Source organism: Pipistrellus kuhlii, unplaced genomic scaffold (assembly GCF_014108245.1).
Source record: "Pipistrellus kuhlii isolate mPipKuh1 unplaced genomic scaffold, mPipKuh1.p scaffold_m20_p_2, whole genome shotgun sequence".
Classification (NCBI taxonomy): Eukaryota; Metazoa; Chordata; class Mammalia; order Chiroptera; family Vespertilionidae; genus Pipistrellus; species Pipistrellus kuhlii.
Window position 1 is genome coordinate 187,847,394 of NW_023425515.1, and position 18,852 is coordinate 187,866,245.

At 49.9% G+C, this 18,852-nt stretch overlaps 1 protein-coding gene and 1 long non-coding RNA gene across 10 annotated transcripts in view; both read right to left on the bottom strand.

The window, feature by feature from the left end:
* The window catches only part of PLEKHM2 (pleckstrin homology and RUN domain containing M2), a 37,029-nt gene extending 31,560 nt beyond the window's left edge, over nucleotides 1-5,469 (bottom strand). For 4 of the 9 annotated variants that reach the window (XM_036445959.2, XM_036445958.2, XM_036445956.2 and 1 more), the window contains exon 1: nucleotides 5,275-5,423. Coding sequence is in view for 5 of the 9 variants with exons in the window: in XM_045585178.1 (XP_045441134.1) it covers nucleotides 5,275-5,334 (60 nt within the window). In the remaining 4 variants the exon portion in view is untranslated. Of the gene's footprint in view, nucleotides 1-5,274 lie in introns of all 9 variants that reach the window. The other 5 variants (XM_045585178.1, XM_036445953.2, XM_036445954.2 and 2 more) reach the window with 3 other exon arrangements.
* Nucleotides 5,470-15,434: 9,965 nt separating this feature from the next.
* LOC118723549 lies at nucleotides 15,435-17,634 on the bottom strand. Its single transcript, XR_004989297.1, has 2 exons — nucleotides 17,090-17,634; nucleotides 15,435-16,884 (listed from the first exon to the last, which is right to left on the bottom strand). It is a non-coding gene; the product is annotated as an uncharacterized LOC118723549 (long non-coding RNA).
* Between the last annotated feature and the right edge of the window lie 1,218 nt (nucleotides 17,635-18,852).

Consider the following 18,852-nt stretch of genomic DNA (forward strand, 5'->3'; position numbering starts at 1 on the left):
GGAGGAGAGAGAGAAACATCAATGATTGGCTGCCTCCCACATGGCCCACATCGAGCCTGAAACCCGGCATGTGTCCTGACGGGAATCGAACCATGACCTCCTGGTTCATAGGCTGATGCTCAACCACTGAGCCACGCCGGCCAGGCCGAACCCATCTTTGCAGAGGTTTGTCTACTCATTTCTCCTCCTCCTGGAATACCCACTCCGTGAGGCCAGGGATCTCACCTGCCTCGCTCGCTACCACCCTCCCTCCTAGGGCCCAGGACAGCGGGGACATATGGGAGTGATCAGTATGTCTTTCTGAAAACTGAATACACGGATGTATGATGGGATTGACCAGTGTCCACATTCATCCCACGAGCCTCACAAAAGGTGCTCCAACAGTCCCCACAGAGGTTTGATTCACTGGCCCGGACGCACCAGTCTCTGGCCTTTTCCCTGTGAACACACATGTACACATACAAGCCTGCTGCCTGGAGCCGTAACGAAGGTTTGCTGGAACGCAGACATGAACGGCTGGCTGAGGCTGCTTTTCTTCCTACCAGGGGCAGACCTGAGTGGTTGCACCAACAATCGTATGTGCTGATGGTATTTACCATCTGGGCTTTTAAGAAGTTTGGCAAACTCTGAGCTTGCAAAAAATGGAAAAGTGTAGTGTTACGACTCTGCCTGCCCAGCTGGTGCGGCTCAGTTGGTTGAGCGTTGTCCTGGGCACCGAAAGGTCACCAGTTCAATTTCCGGCTGGGCATGTGCCCGGGTTGTGGGTTTGGTCTCCAGTCAGGGTGCAGAGGGAAGGAAACGGATCCATGTTTCATTCTCACACTGATGTTTCTCTATCTCTCCCCCCTCCCTTCCTCTCTCTCTCAACTCATTAAAAACATTTTTTTTAAAAAGAGTTTTCCTGAAAACTGCATGAGAGTTCATGCAGAGTCCACACAGTCACCCGCAGGTGTGGATGGCAGCTGCGTTTCACTCAGGCCCTGTTGTGTGCTAGGCTTTTGCTGAATGCGTTCGGTGTGCCCTCTCCAGCAATTTCATTCTCATTATGACACCACGAGTGAGTGGTGACTGCTGAGGCCAACTGAGGTCCACTGGCCAGGGTCAGCGTGGTCAGTGACACCCAGCTCCAGGCCTGTGCCCTGTGTCACCTGGTTTGTACCCACTGTCTGTACAGCTTCCAGGGAGAGCACTTTCCAGCACAGCGAGCCGCGCCCTCGGACACGGGTCCATCCCCTCGCTGTCCTCAGAGTCCACCAGACACCCCCACTTCCTTGGGGATACTTACGCTGCTCCTTCTATCTTGAAAGCCAGCTTTTTCTCTTTCTCTCAATTCCACCAAGTTGTCAAGACTCAGTTAAGTCCTCCTCTGAGGTTTCTCCTTACCCTAGTGATTTTTAAAATTCTCCCTCCTTGCCGAAACCGGTTTGGCTCAGTGGTAGAGCGTAGGTCTGCGGACTGAAAGGTCCCAGGTTCAATTCCGGTCAGGGGCATGTACGTTGGTTGCCGGCACATCCCCGGTAGGGGGTGTGCAGGAGGCAGCTGGTCGATGTTTCTCTCTCATCAATGTTTCTAGCTCTCTATCCATCTCCCTTCCTCTCTGTAAGAATCATTAAAAAAAAAAAAAAAAAAAAAAAAAACTGTGCTAGAAACCACTGCCTTTCCCCCTGGAGGGATGCTATTTAGTTAGCACCACATGCCGATGCAAAACGTCTTTGATTTGGACGTTTCTCTTAAACTAGGAACAAATCAGCAACCACAGCTCTGCTCTCTGTGCTGGGGTGTTCCTGCTACCCTCCCTTTTGGGAACTCTGGAACTTGCCTCATGTGACCATTTTCATTCACCTGCGCTCCCTATTCAACTCGTCTCTCTCTAACCACACCCCCTACCCACAACCGCCCCGGGAATCCTGCCTCCGCAACACAGGTTCCCTGGGATCCCGGTGGGTAACAGCTGTTCACTTCCGGTGCTACAGGCATGCACCGAGGTGGGAAACAGCTGAACTCGACAACAGCACTTGGGGAGAGGGGCTACACTTGGGGGTGAAGTGGCTGGGAGGGGAACCTGGAACCGGAGAGGTGGGGTATGTTCTTTTACGATCAAGGTGCTGCATATGTGAATGTTTTCACGCTGTGAGAACGCACCCAGGTATACAGGATGTATGTATTCCGCTTCAATAAAAAGTCCAAAACCACCCTCTCCAAACATAGTAATACACAGTGGATCCTTAAATTTTTTTTTGCAGAAATACACATCTCATTTTTTCTTTAAAATTTTTTTAACAACTATATATTTTTATGGATTTCCAGAGGAAGATGAAAGAGAATCATTGATCAGCTGCCTCCTGCACGCCCCACACTGGGGATGGAGCCTGCAACCTGGGCACTGTGACCTCCTGATTCCTAGATGCTGCAGACTGAGCCACACCAACGGGGCCACATCCCGTTTTCTTTATGCAACAAGGACCCGTAGGCCAATCTGCCGGTGGTGGATGGGAGAGGGAGGTGGAGCCGCTCTCACGGGCTGGAGAACGAGTTTCAGTGACACCGGAGTTCCAGGCGCATCTGCCCCACGACCGCCAGCTCACCCCGCCCCCCGCTGCAACCGAACGAACCAACCGATCCTACGAGGGGCCGATCCTCAGGAAGCCAATGCACCTCATGGTGCAAGAACCGTAACACAGTTCTCGGAGACAAGCTCCAGGCACACAGAGGACGCAGGCCACAGGTCCAGAGGCTGTTTATAACAACCCTGAGGTGGGGAGGCACTTGGCCATCTCCAGATCTTATCAAAGCAAGGAATTACTGACTCCATGACAGACAGACAGAAGTAATGACCACTTAGCTACAGACATGTGTCCTCCAGATTCAGAGGCTGAATCCTGACCCCCAATGGGGTGGGATTAGGAGCCGGGCCTCCAGGAGGTGCTAGGTCACGAGGTTCCCAGAGAAACCCAGGGGGGTCCCCACGCCCCCTCCTCTAGGTAAGAACGCAGCGAGATCAGCGGTCCTCGCCCAGCGGGGACACACACACACACGACTGTGACCTGTAAGTGTGTGTTGTATTATAGCAGCCCAAACAGACTACCGTGGTTGGCAAACTGTGGCTCTCAAGCCACATGCGGCTCTTTGGCCCCGTGAGTGTGGCTCTTCCACAAAATACCACGGCCTGGGCGAGTCTATGTTGAAGAAGTGGCGTTAGAAGAAGTTTAAGTTTAAGAGACTGAACATGAGCCGGGACCAGTTTGGCTCAATGGATAGAGCGTCGGCTTGGGGACTGAAGGGTCCTGGGTTCGATTCCGGTCAGGGGCATGTACCTTGGTTGCATGTACCAGTAGGGGGTGTGCAAGAGGCAGCTGATCAATGACTCTCTCATCGATGTTTCTAACTCTCTATCTCTCTCCCTTCCTCTCTGTATAAAAATCAATAAAATATATTAAAAAAAAAAAGAGAGAGAGAGAGACTGAACATGAACTGTGCATCTATGGATGAGGACAGTGAGGGGGTAGGGAGGGGGCGGAGGGTGGGGTGGGAACCTGGTGGAGGGGGGAGGAAATAAGGAACCTTTGTAATAATATGAACAATAAAAATTGATTTAAAAAATAATAATAAAATAAAAACATTCAAAATTTAAAAAAAATTTAAAAAAAGAAGTTTAAGTTTAAAAAATGTGGCTCTCCAAAGAAATTTCAATCGTTGTACTATTGATGTTTGGCTCTGTTCACTAATGAGTTTGCCGACCACTGGCCTAAGACGACTTACTTATTGAGCCTGGGTCAAGCTTTGGGTGCCGAACACTCTACATACACACACTCCTTCACTCCTCAAAGCAATCCTAATCTCATCCCCGCCTTACAGGTGAACACACTGAGGGGGGGAGAGGCTGACAACCTGCCCAAGATCACAGGGTTGTCAACGGGCAGGGCAGGGGATCTGCCACGCAGCTAGACCCCAGAACCCATGCCCTCCACCACGATGCCCGACAGCCAGGCCTTCCCTTGGGTTTCCGGTGTGCAACTTGCATCGTGTGGCGTTCGTTACAGCTCAATACAAGGTGCCTGTCCAAGCCCACACAACGATAGGAACTCTAACGACTCCATCATCTCCTCTGATTTGCAGAGCGTGTCTCTGCCTTCACATAAACCCACGTTTACGCCGATGACAAAGGGCCCATGTCCACCGCCTCGATACCCCAGGCTTTCCCGCTTGTCGGTTGGAAATCCAGAGACACCAGCCTGGCCTACCTGAAGCCATCGCCAGCCCAGATCAGAGGAGCCGAGTCAGCAATCTCTCCCTTCCATTACGAAAGATGGATTGCCGTCTTTTAACCGAGTATTGGCTCATTCTGCATTCCCTGGGTAAGCAAAACCTACACCCCAATTGCACTAGCAAAGCCGGGGGAATGAGACAAGTGGAACTTTTGCTGGGTGCCTGCAATGTAACTTTTCGTTGTGCTCTTTAGAGGAGTATTTTGGTAAGAACCTTTCGAATCTTCTTTTTGAAGCCACACGGACCTTTAGGAAGGGCAAAACGGCTTGGCTATGTTACTTTTGAGGCATTTAAATGGGGAAAAGTTATTTCAATATAACGGTTGACTTAAGTAACTTTCTTCCGTTAGTTTGTTTAAGTGTCAAAATATTGGGATCAGCCCTCCCCCACAAGTCACCCCACCCCACCCCCAGTTGCTGAGACAGGTGATCGAGGAATTCAAGTCGGGGGGAGGGGAAATAAAACCCAACGACATCCTGACGTGCTTTTCAGTTAGTTCTCGTCTGGTTTTAGGCGACTGTGCATTCTGCCTCCGAGAACGGGGCCCTTTTCCAAAGAAGCGGACTTCCCCGCGCACAGCCGCGGGCCCCGCAATGGGCGATATTCTCTTCCACCTGCAAGTGGGGCAACGGTCTGGCCTGCGGGGAGCCCCTCACAGCGCCCCGGAGTCACCAAACAGCATGCACCCCGGTGCTCCGGCCCAAAGCTCCGAGCAGCCCCTGCAAACGGCGTCCCGGGCCGGCGGCACCGCCCGCAGACCCTGCCCCCGGGCCCGACGCCGGCGGCGCGGGATGCGGGATGCGGGATGCGGGTCGCGGGATGCGGGTCGCGGGATGCGGGGTGCGGGTCCCGGGCGGCGGGGTTGCGGACCTCGCTCTCCGGTAGAACAGCCGAGGCCGCCTCACGTGAGCCCCGCGCCCGGGCGGCTGGGGGAGGGACTCCGGGCGGGGGAACAGGGGGCCGGAGCGGCCCGGGCGGGGGCGGCCCGGGGGCCAAGGCCGCGCTCACCTTCTTCACCGACAGCGAGATGTTCTCCAGGATCCGGTCCTTCACCTCCCGCGGCTCCATGTCGCCGCCGCCGCCCCGCCGCCGCCTCCCCCGCCGCGGGCCCGGCGCCGCCAACCGCCGCGGCCGGCCGTGCGGGGGCTCCGTGGTGCCGGCGCGGGCCCGGCGCCCGCCCCCCGCCCGGCCTCGCCTCCCCTCGCTCCGCGGCCCCGGCTCCGGCCCCGGCTCCGCGGCCCGGGCTCCGCGCCGGGAAGGAGACCGCGGCGGCGGCGGCGGCGGCGGAACTGACGTCAGCGGGGCGGGGCCGGAGGCGGGGCGTCCGGGCCGGGGCTCTGGGGCTCCCAGCGGCGCCGGACCCGGACCCCGGGACCCCACTGACCCCGACACCCCGGGACCCCGACACCCTGGGACCCCGGGACCCCACTGACCCGACACCCCGGGACCCCGACACCCTGGGACCCCGGGACCCCACTGACCCGACACCCCGGGACCCCGACACCCTGGGACCCCGGGACCCCACTGACCGCGACACCCTGGAACCCCGGGACCCCACTGACCCCGACACCCCGGGACCCCGACACACTGGGACCCCGGGACTCCACTGACCGCGACACCCCGGGACCCCACTGACCCCGACACCCTGGGACCCCGGGACCCCACTGACCCGACACCCCGGGACCCCGACACCCTGGGACCCCGACACCCCGCTCACTCCACTGACCCCGGGGACCCCGAGGCTCCCTTCGGCGTGCAGACCCCTTGACCCCGGAGACCCTCACATTATCCGTCCCCACCCCCAGCTGAAGGCTCCTTCAGCCCGCAGACCCCCACCCCCGCAAGCACCCTCCCCTTCCTTTTCTTCTAATTTATTTTGTAACATTTTTTTTAAAATTTATTTTTAAGGAGAGGAAGAGAGAAGGATCTATTTTGTAACATTTTTATTTATTAATTGATTTTAGAGAGAAACATCTATTTGTTGTTCCACTTATTTTTAAAATATATATATTTTATTGATTTTTTTACAGAGAGGAAGGGAGAGGGATAGAGAGTTAAAAACATTGATGAGAGAGAAACATTGATCAGCTGCCTCCTGCACACCCCCCACTGGGGATGTGCTCGCAGCCAAGGTACATGTTCTTGACCGGGATCGAACCTGGGACCTTTCAGTCCACAGGCCGATCGATGGCTCTATCCACTGAGCCAAACCGGTTTCGGCTTGTTCCACTTATTTGTGCATTCATTGGTTGATTGTTTTTTTTATTATATTTTTTTAAATATATTTTATTGATTTTTTACAGAGAGGAAGGGAGAGGGATAGAGAGTTAAAAACATTGATGAGAGAGAAACATTGATCAGCTGCCTCCTGCACACCCCCTACTGGGGATTTGCCCGCAACCAATGTACATGCCCTTGACTGGAATCAAACCTGGGACCTTTCAGTCTGCAGACCAACTGAGTGAAACCGGTTTCCACTGATTTTTTTTTTTTTTTTTTTTTTTTTTAATCCTCACCCAGGGATATTTTTCCCACTGATTTTTAGGAAGAGTAGGAGGAAGGAGACATCAATCCCACAGGGAGAAAGTCACATCAATGGCTGCCCCCTGCAGGTACCCCCAACTGGGGGACCGGGGTAGGGATCCACTCGCAACCCCCGGTGCCTGCCCTAGACTGGGAATTGAACCCTTCCGAGCGGGAGTGCAGGCCCGTGCTCTAACCACTGAATCCACTGGCCCCAGAGAGGCTGCCATGCTGGGATCTCCAGACCCCCATAGTGCACAGGTCTAGGCCCCAGGCACTGAGGAGCCTAGAGACCCCAGCACCCCCATCTTGACCTGCCCCAGCCCCAGCCCTCTGGCCCTCACTGGCCACCCAGCCCTCCAGTGCTCAGTTCCTTGCCCTCATGCTCGGTCCGACACTTTCAGGCCATTCAGGTCCTTGCTGCCCCTCTGAACCTCCAAACACCCTCTCCGCCATCTGCAGCCCCAGCGCCCTTCTCTCACCCGTTCCACCCCACTGCTTCACGGTCACACACCCTGAGGGCGCCAACTCCCATCAGCCCCGAAACCCACAGCACTGCTACCCCTCATACGTGGCTCTCTTCCCCCCCCCCCCGCCCCCCGCCACCTCTCCCCTACCCCTTCCTTACACACTCTCCTATCTGTCTCTTCACTCCTTTGGACCCACATAAATACATTTCTTTAGTCTCTCCTTTTTATTCATTATTCAAATGTCAATATATACTTATTTTTTCACTTCCAAAAAATTTAAATATAGCTGACATAACATTGGTTTCAGGTATGCAACACGATTCAAGTTACGTATATATTGCAAAACCATCATCCCCCCTTTTATGCTTAAGACACCCCATTTCTCACTCCAGCTCCCGTTTTTCCTCTTCTCTGCTCAGGTTACCCCTCCTGCAGCCTCCCACACTTAGTTACCCTAGCACCTACGTGAAACAGCTTATTTTGGTCATGGGTGGGGAACCTTTTTTCTGCCAAGGGCCATTTGGATATTTATAACATCATTCACGTAACATAATTCACTTAATAGGGAATTGATGTTGCTATGAAAAAAAAGCTAGATTTACTGAATTTTGAGTTCTGCCTGCAGTTCCCTTGGCAGGGCCAGACCCAGTGATTTCTCTGCCCTTACACAGCCCCGGGACCTTGGTGGCCCTCCTCACCTCCAAACACCCTCCTCCGTCCGGCATTCCCATCCCTGGCCTAGCTGGGCCTCACCCCATACACACCAAAGACCCCTCCCCATCCCTCCGTTTCTCAGGGGACACCCAAGATGGTGGCAGTTGCTTTGTTTTGATGTGACTGAATAGGGGACAAGTGTGTGTCAGGAAAAGAGAGAGAACAGCTAACTGCTCAGGAAATTGGGCCTGCTGCCTTCTGTCACCACCTCACGGTCCAGGGCGAGAGCCGCTCACGGGAACGATGATGACGCTGAGGATGTGTTGGGTGCTGACGTGTCCCACACGCTGAACCAAGTGCCTTACGTTTGTCTCACGGATCCTCACAGCATTCCTGCACGAATGACGTGGAGGGGTGGGGTAATTTGCCTGAAACCATACAGCAAACGGTGGAGCCCAGCAGCCATTAGTATCCTTTTCTGAGCTGAAGATCCCCTTTTACTTCTTCCTATTATTCTAGGACGTAACCCTTTGGTCTAACCCTTTAGAGGAAGAAGTAAGATCTCTGAACCCAGGGCATTTCCTCGTTAGTACTGACTTTAGAAAAATAGCCTCCGTGGAGTTGGGCAGGGGCGGAATGACAGGTGGGGACTGAGGCTGCAGCTACTGAACAGGTGGACAGAGGCGGAGAGCAGAGCCCACGTTACTTAGGAGGAGGAAAGAAAAAGCCGGGCATCTGAAGTGTTTGTGGGGAGGAGGAGGAAGAGGAGGAGGCAAGCCGGCTTGAATGACCAGTCTCATAGCTTGGGTGCACGCCTTCCTGCTCCGCCCGTGTTAGGGCGCCTACAGGCCCCAACCTGTCGCATGCAGCCCCAGCTCCTGAGAAGCCATTAACCCAGAGTGGTGCCGACTAGCTCTGTAATCCCACTGTTAGGAAGCAAGCCCCCTGGGGCGCCACCTTCCTGTCAGGTGCTCGGACACTTGACACCTTCGCTTGGCTGCATCCTGTGTGAGAAGGTGATGGCTTTCCTCTGGGTCTGGCCACAATCAACTGTTTACAACAGTCTCAACAGTCTCGCGGCCTATCCATCCCTAAGGTTTGCATGGGTATGAGAGTGGGTGGGAGAAGGAAGTCTTGATCTCACAAGACCTTTTGCAGGAAAGGGGAAGGCCCCCATGTGGGTGTTCATATGCAGATAAATGTCCCATGGCGAGAACTTAAACGTGGAATCTTCAAAAGCAAGGCGATTCAGAAACAAACAAACACCCACAACTGGGACGCCTGTCAATCCTGTTATTGGGAGTCATTTGCACTCAAAATTGAAGCCCAGTCATTTATTGCACAACCCTTTGCTGATCACATGTGAAGGGCACGAGACTCTGAGGCATCGGAATCAGAAGCTCCGACTGACTCATGCGAGGGCCTCCAGCAAATCACCACCTTCGTTTCCAAATCAGCGGGTGACACAGGAAAAATGATTTTTGTTGTTGTTGTTCCTCTTCTCCTCTTCCTCTTCCTCCTCCATTTAATTTTGTCCTCACCTAAGCCTCCTACTGCTAAACTCCATCAGCTGAAGGAAGGCAAGATCCTAGAGAGACCATAGCCCTGGCCCACAGGTCTCCTTTACTCTTCTTTCCGACAATGTGTGATGCCTCAGAGGAAACAGAAAATCATCTGGCACCTTCATCCTATCACATCCTTAAAGGTCATTGGACAGGACTATAAAAAAAGTGCAGGATGGTTTAAGGGACTAATTCCTCTCTTTTCCCCCAACTCAAGGCAAATATATTTGTTTCCAAAGCGGGGAATAAATATAGGGTGCCCCCCCCCCCCAATGTATATACACTGTAACAGCTGTAAGCTCAATTTTGAAAATGAAATGTATTTTTAAAATATATATTTTATTGATTTCTTACAGAGAGGAAGGGTGAGGGATAGAGAGCTAGAAATATTGATGAGAGAGAAACATCAATCAGCTGCCTCCTGTACACCCCCCACTGGGGATGTGCCCGCAACCAAGGTACATGCCCTTGACCGAAATCGAACCTGGGACCCTTCAGTCGGTAGGCTGATGCTCTATCCACTAAGCCAAACCGGTTTTGAGAATGAAATGTATTTTTTTAAAAATATTTTTAAAATTGATTTCAGAGAGGAAGGGAGAGGGAGATTAGAAACATCAATGACAGAGTCATTGATTGGCTGCCTCTTGCAGGCTCCTACTGGGGATAGAGTCTGAACCCAGGCATGCGCCCTTGGCCAGAATCGAACCCAGCACCCTTCAGTCCACAGGCTGACGTTCTAGCCACTGAGCCAAACCAACTAGGGCTGAAATGTATTTTAATAAACACCATCTTTATAATTATTCAAATGTTTTATACATTTTGGGGGGACACCCTATATTTCCTGTCCAACAGGCTTGTGAAGCTGATTCCATCTGAGAGAGGGAGGTAGGAGGGGCTGGTTGTACGTTAAACAGCAGTGGTCTGCAAGTGCAATCTACAGCTCTAGGACTGAGTAAACCCAAACAAACCAGCTTTAATCTAGGTGATTTTATTTATTTTTTAAATATATTTTATTGGTTTTCCACAGAGAGGAAGGAAGAGGGATAGAGAGCTAGAAACATCGATGAGAGAGAAACATCGACCAGCTGCCTCCTGCACATCCCCCACCGTGGATGTGCCTGCAACCAATGTACATGCCCTTGACCGGAATCGAACCCGGGACCTTTCAGTCCACAGACCGACACTATCCACTGAGCCAAACCAGTCTCGGCTAGGTGATTTTATTTTTAAAGGATATATTTTTATTGGTTTCAGAGAGGAAGGGAAAGGGGAAAGGAGAAGGAGAGATAGAAATATCATTGATGAGAGAGAATCACTGATCAGCTGCTTCCTGCACGTCCACAGTAGGGATGGAGCCCACAATCTGTGCAGATGCCCTGACCTGAAATTGAACCCTGACCTCCTAGTTCATAGGTTGATGCTCAACCACTGAGCCTTGCTTGCCGGACTTTAAATGGTTTTATTTTATTTAAAAATATATTTTATTTTATTAATTTTTTTACAGGGAGGAAGGGAGAGGGATAGAGAGCCAGATACATCAATGAGAGAAACATCAATCAGCTGCCTCCTGCACATTCCCCACTGGATGTGTGCCTGCAACCATGGTATATGCCTGGGACCAGAATTGACCTGGGACCCTTGAGTCCACAGGCCGACGCTCTGTCCACTGAGCCAAATCGGCTAGGGCAGGTGATTTTACTCCAAAACTAGAGGCCCAGTGCATGAAATTCATGCATTGGGGGCAGGGGTGTCCCTCAGCCCAGCCTGCATCCTCTCTAATCTGGGACCCCTCGAGGGATGTACGACTGCCTGTTTAGGCCTGATCCAGGTAGTCGTACATCCCTCTCACAATCTAGGATGCTGACTTCCAACTGCTCGCCTGCCTGCCTTCCTGATCGCCCCTAACTGCTTCTGCCTGCCAGCCTGGCCACCCTTTAACCATTCCCTGCTAGTCTGATGCCTAACTGCTCCTTTGCCAGCCTGTTTGCCCCTAACTGCCCTCCCCTGCAGGCCTGGTCACCCCTAACTGCCCTCCCCTGCAGGCCTGGTCACCCCTAACTGCCCTCCCCTGCAGGCCTGGTCCCCCCCAACTGCTCTCCTCTGCAGGCATGGGGCCTTCCCAAATTCCCTCCTCTGGCCATCTTGTGTCCACATGGGGACAGCCATCTTGTGTGTTGGAATGATAGTCAATTTGCATATTACTCTTTTATTAGATAGGATGTTGAACATCAGTCCCTTCCTCATTACTGTCCAGTCAGCAAGATGGGGTTGGTGAACATTGGGCTATCACCCAACCTCTTGGCTTAAAAGCCTCCAACAGCTCTGGTCATAACATCTGGACTGATATCCATACACTTCTCTCTGGCCTCCAAGGCCATAGCTGATGCCTCCCTCCCTCCCTGACTCATGTCCTAATTTCTACAGGTGTCCACACCAACCTTGTTTCTCAAACATGCCAGTGTGTGCACATCTGAGGGCCTTTGAAGAGGCCTCTTGCTGTTCACTCAAATCTGCTCTCTCCACAGTGATGGAACTGTAGTCAGGCAGTGCTGGACTACATTCATAGCCTCCTTAGCAGTAAGCAAGACTCTACCATCAAGTTCTCCCCAGCACAGCATGAACAGAAATAAAGTGATCCACTTCTAGAATGGGCTTCTCCATGCTGTTTCTTCTTCTACCTACCAGGTAGGATGAAGCAAAGAGGATGTTGGACTTATAAGATGTGAAGAGCCTGGTTCCCTGAATCACTGCATGGAGGAGAGCTGCCCATCAATCAGGAACACTTGTCTTGGACTGTCATAGGCAAGATCAAAACTTTTGTGGTTATAAATTTTGGAAATGTTAGGTCTCTTTGTTCCCCTCTGCCTAACCTAACATAAACATCCCACATCCTCACTTGGCACTCAAATGTTAAAGGTTAGCTTCTCAGAAGACCTTCTCATTGATTACTCAACATTAAGTAGTCCCTAGCACCTTCCATCGTACCAATCTACTCAATTTTCATCATAGAATTTATTACTTGGCATTTTGTTTGTCATCATTCTTCAAAGAGACTACTGTCATGTAAGGTCTATGGGAATATGCATCTTTGCTCAGTTCCTGCAATCTGGCACATGATTCAATGTTTATTGAATTAATATCTTCTGCTGAATTATTTAACTCAAAAGGATGCAGACTTTTTTTTTTTTTTGCCATCTACAGAATTAAAAGACCATAAAAAAACAGGAACCAATAGAAGGCTGCTTTTTGTTGTACCTGATTTGGGCCTTTCTGTTTTAGAAAGACAGTGGATGAAGAACTACAGTCAGTCTGTACAATCATTAACAGAGAAGTGCAGTTTGTTAATATTTCAAATTAGTCTTATATTTGGATGTAATATGAAGTACTACTTCACATAGATGCCTGCAAACTTACTAACCTCAGAGTGTCATGTCTTTTAAAACCTACATTAGCTGAAACTAGTTTGGCTCAGTGGATAGAGCATTGGTCTGCGAACTGGAAGTCCCAGGTTCGATTCCGGTCGGGGGCATGTACCTTGATTCTGGGCACATCCCCAGTAGGAGGTGTGCAGGAGGCAGCTGATCGGTGCTTCTCTCTCATCAATGTTTCTCTCTCTTCCTCTCTGTAAAAATATCAATAAAATATATTAAAAACCATACAAAAACCGTACATTAGCCCAATGGGGTGTGGCTCAGCAATTGAGCATTGACCCAGGAATCAAGAGGTCACTGGTTCAATTCCTGGTCAGGGCATATGTCCAGGTTGTGGGCTGGATCAATATTTCTCATTATTGATGTTTCTCTCTCTTCCTCTCCCTTCTCTAAAATCAATAAAAAAAAACATTAAAAAACAAACAAACACCCCCACACCTGTATTACTTAAACTCAACAGTCATCCTAGTCTGGAATCCCTAAAACCTGCAAACTGAACTCTACAACCCCGTTGTATTTATGGTACAATCCTTAAGGCCTTTGAGCTGAGAAACTGAGGCAGTGTAATGGTGTTCATGGATTTGTCCATTCAAAACAAATCAGGCACTGGGGACATATAAAGCAGTGGAAAGGACAGATGTAAATCCCTACCCTCACAGACCTTGTTTTAATGGGGGAGGGAGACAATAAACTAGGTACAGAAATGACATGCAGAGGGTGTTGGGTAGTGGGGTCACTGCTGAGGAAAGGGAAGTGACATAGAAAGAGGAGTGGGTGGCTACAATTGTAGAAAAAGTAGCCAGAGAAGACCTTACTGAGATGACATTTGAGTTAAGATCTGAAGGAAGCGAGAGGTGCCTGGGGAAAGAGCATTTCAGACAAGGGACAAATACTGAGGTCCTGAGGCCGAGAGAGCCGGTGAGGTCATGGTGAGGTCAAGCTCGGGCACAGGGAGGGAAGCAGGAGGAAAAGGCACTGAGGACTGTGGCTTTCACTCTGAGATGGACTCTCTGGAAGGTCCCAGCTCATGCTGGGAATACAGGCAGACAAGGGCAGAGCAGGGAGACCTCCTGCAGTAACCCCGCTGAGAGGTGCCTGCCTGGGACCAGGGCTCTAGAAAGGATCAGATTTTGAACAGACTTTGAAGTGGAGCCAACAGACTTAGGTAGGGTGATTGGATGAACGGTGCGCAGGTAGTCAAGGTTTGAGAGTGAGCAACTGGAAGGATGAAGGAAGCTGCCACTTACTTCTCCGGGGAGGACGGTGAGAGGAGCAGTTAGGGGTGGAGGATTTGGGGCTTGGGGCACTTAAGATTCCTGAGGCAGAAGAGGAACCAACCACTCTAGCTCTAAGTTTTTAAAGGACAAAAGCTACAGATAAGGATTGATATACTTGCTTAGTCCCATTCTCACACCAGCTCTCAGGGATGCAGTATAAGCTGATGACTGAGCACTTTTATGAATCTCTACTGCAGCTATCTGTCCCAATGCCAACACTTATATATGGGTAGGAGCAGGTAAGGTACCTCCAGCTGTTTGTCAGACCTTAAAAAGCCACAAGCGAGACCTCAAGGAAGAGAACAGGGCATCGCAGAAGATTCTAGAGGGAGGTTAGTGGCATGCTGGGATGGGGTATGGGACAATCTACTTGGGAGAAAGGCTGTGTGGTCCATGCTGAGGTGAAGGTGGGCTGCTGGCTGACCACCACACTGTACTCATCTTCTCGGGCACACAAGTCGATCAGCCCTCACAGCCTGTTTTAGGAAGATAGTGGATGAAGAACTGAGGCCAGTCTGTACAGTGTGGCATGGCCATGCGACCAAGTTCCAGCCTGTGAAATGCGTAGAGAAGTGATGAACATCCTTCCAGGCCGGACATAAAAACTTCACTGAACTCATTCTTTTCCTGGTAGGTCAGCTACATCCGGGCATCCAAAGTCATCTTGGAAGCCACGTAGCCGAAAAGGGCAGAACCCTGGCAGCCTTAGTGACTGAGCCCTCCCTTCCCACACATCGCTGCTGGAGTCGCCCGACTTCCGGAAATTTCCTTTAGCATCCTCAAATCTCGCGTGATGCAATGGATACTAGTTAATACCTAATGAGCCCTTGACAATGTGCCAGTAATTTTCTAAGGACTTTATACGTATTGTTTCATCCCTGTGACCTCCAATTGTCCCTATTTTACAGAAGAGGAAACTGAGGCACAGAAAGGTTACTTACCCAGATACACAGCTAGTAAGTAGCAAAGCCGAAATTCAAACCCAAGCAGCCCGGCTCTGGAGACAGCCCCGAACCAGTACCCCATCACATGTTTCTATTACTTGCATCAACCGCCCACGTGGAGCCACAGCGCACACCTTATGGACACAACAGCCCCTCCTGCAGCGGTTACTTTAATGGCCTGGAGATGCCCTTTCTTCTGGGTTTCAGTCACGTGACAAGTCATAGAGCCTGGGTAGAAGTTATTTAAAGGGACAGGGGTTCAAATTAATTAACCATCTCAATGGAAAAGGAATTGATCAAACCAGAGTCTTATGATAAAAACTTTATTGTCTTAAATATCAAATGTTTTACACACCACTTTTCTTCAGAAAGTTCCTATTAAAAAAAAAAAAAAAAAAAAAGGAAGTGTTTGGATTATTTAGGGCTGATTTACATTTCATTACGTGACACAACTCAAACCCAGACGCATCTACTTCGCTCAGCTACAGACTGGTCCTATGCCCAGCCCCTATGGCACAGCGCAGCCAACTGTGGGATTCCTGAGTTTGGTTCCCTTAAGTCCTCAGAGTTTCCCAACTCTCAAAACCAAAGCATTATGGGAGGGACTGAGCTATTGGCAAGCCTATTTTGCCAACCAGCCCAGTTCTTGTAAGATGCAGTCGTCTCCAAGTGTAAAGAAAAGTTGGGAAAGCATGAGCAATAGCGAGAACGAATAAGGGGAAAAGAGCCATTTCTATTTGCTCAGATTTGCCAAATGTGGTTACGAAACTGGTAAACAAACCTGGAGTGCAAAGGCCACTGGCCCAACTTGCCATGAAGATGAGATTTAGAATTAAAATGAGCAAATTAACTTCCATCAGAGGAGCAGTGAAAAAGGCAAATGCAATTTGTATGCTGAATTGCTCCGAGTTTATCACCAGAACTATCTCAAAAGAATGATAAAAAGAAGAGGGAATGGAAATACAATCACTCAAAGGGCAAGGTCACAGATGGTGGCATTAACTCAGCTGAGAGCCTTCAGGAAGGATAGAGGAGTCTGGTCAGCATCAGGTAACCTCAGACCAGAGGAATTTAGAAATAAACCAATCTGACTGCCTCCAGCAGGAAACCAGTAAGGGCCTGCCTGACTTTAAGCCACAGACGCATTCATTCAAGGTTGTGTGTAAAACAAACTCCTGGTAAACAGCATATTTCCCATTAGACGTGAATTTCCCAGGAAAAAGATTCCATGATGCCCCCTCCTCAAGTCAGCTAATGAAACCATACAGTACATATTTAAAGGGATGTATTTCTATAAGCATTACCCTAATTTTATATTTCACATGCTTCCATTCCAGGTCTTCGGTAGTTTGCTTAGTTTTAGGCAAAAAATATTTTCTAACTCCTACACCCTTGAACCATTCTCTGCAGATTTAATTCTATGAGATTGTGTCCTAAAACGTATCAGCTACAGCCCCCAGAGGGTTTAGGTTACCGATCACCAATACATAACTCGCTGCAAACCCGAATCACTAGCAGTGAAAAGTCCAGAAATCCTCCCTGTATGCTGCAGGATCACATGCGGTGACATTTAAACGGGTTTCAGAGTGTCCTTTTGATGGAGCTGTCCTGTAGAAAGGTTTGCTAGAGCCTTGAATCCTCTTATAAACTCTGCCCATCACCGGCCCCACACCCTTGCCTGCTACATGTCCTGCCCTAGGCCCCCACGTTCACACATTGCCCTCAGCAGCTTTAGAGCAGCAGGCCCTGCAGGCCCTCTAAGTCACGTGTCAAACACAAGGCCCTCGGGCCAAATCCGTCCCGCCAGGCCTTGCAACGTGGCCCGCACCAGCTGTCATCACTGCATTCCGCTGCGTTTCCATCACAATGACAGTTTATGACTGTTCAGTAAACCTTTCGGCCCGAGATTTAGGCAGGATTTTAGATTTTGGCCCCTTCTCTGATTGAGTTCGACACCCCTACTCTAAGTCCTGCTGGCCCCGATGGTCCGTGTTCTGAGCAGCCACGCTCGGGGGACTGGGGAGGATGCTACAGCACACCCGTCATCTCTCTACCCTGCATGCAAGGGTCACCTTCCATTTATTGTACTTGTACTCCCCCCACCCCGGCCCCAGCATGAACTGATTTCTGAAGACCTTCTCTCTCCAGTTAGTTCCACCAAATGACTTGGTGCAGGACGATTCTGAATGAACACGAACGGTGAGCCTCAGGCCACCCCATGTGTGCCCCTATCTTCAGGAGGCCCCTCAATGGAGCCCCCATACTTGTCAGTCCCCACCAAAATGAGATGCCTCTGCCATTTGGAGAAACTAAGGCACAAGAGAGGATCAAGCACATCAAAGGCTCACCTGAGGTTCTTCAGTTTATGCAATGAACGCCTAGTGACACCTCCTGAGGCCCCCCGAGGACCGGGAATCGTTTTAGCTTTCCCATCCTCAAGGACATGTTTTCGGCCTATTTTGTTAAGAGGAACTGGCATTGAAATTTTTTCAGAGGAAAAGCTCTTTTTACTTTATGATAAGGTGTCCCGCTTTTGGCAGGACAGTCCCGATTTTTGGAAAGATTGGAAAGATCTGGTCACCTTACTTTATGGAACTCCTAACACGAAAGGGAACAGTCATCTTCCAGGATGGGAATGGGAAACTTTTTTCCTAGTAAAGACACAGAGTACACTAAGTCACCTAATTCAAAGGAGAAACGTTTTTTGGTAATTTGTGCTCAGCTTCTCTCCCGATGTTACCAGCGATAACAACTTTAGAATATTTGACAGTTCAAGTATCCTGTTTACCCTCAGGGCAGGTGTCAAACGGGTAAGACAAAGAAATCAGAAAATACTGAAATTCCTGCCACTTAGTTGCAAGGCTGTTTTTTATATAAGGGTGTGTGTGTGTGTGTAAAAGCCATAGGTGAAGACTGTATCTGTAGATATGAAAACTTTGCTTTTTAATCTATGTCAAGTTAACCATAGGATGTTTGTCAAGCACACACAAGAGCTGGCGGGTAAACCAACATTTTTATGGTTTTTACTAGAGACAGAAGTGCTAATCAAGATTCCACTTGAAATGGTTATAATGAAACCAGTGACATGAAGCCTCATGTATCTCTCCATTTTCGTGCGACCCTCTTGCTGGAGAAACACGTGGGGTAGGCTGCAAGGCAAAATAGCCTTAACACACACTCACCGTCTATCCAGTTCCCTTCGTCAAGCAATTGGTAATTTTTATGTTTATGGCTAAAGCCCAAACTCTGGGATGAAGGCTACTGGCCTGGGGCCTAACCAGGGACAAGTGGAAATAATTATTATCACCTTCAATGGGCAGAATCTATAATGTCAATATAGGTATCTGTTTAACAAACACAATCTTTTTTTTTTTTTTTTAATATTTTATTGATTTTTTTACAGAGAGGGAGAGGGATAGAGAGTTAGAAACATCAATGAGAGAGAATCATCTATCAGCTGCCTCTTGCACACCCCCTACTGGGGATGTGCCCGCAACCAAGGTACATGCCCTTGACCGGAATTGAACCCGGGACCTTTCAGTCCACAGGCTGATCTCTATCCACTGAGCCAAACCGGTTTTGGCACCAAACACATTCTTACACACAGGAACCAGCTTAAGGAGAAATTCGGAAGTTATACATAAAAATCGCCTCCTCTCTGGTGAATAAACAGACCAGCCCTGGAGGTGACTATGAACCAGACCACTGTCCACGACTGGTAATGA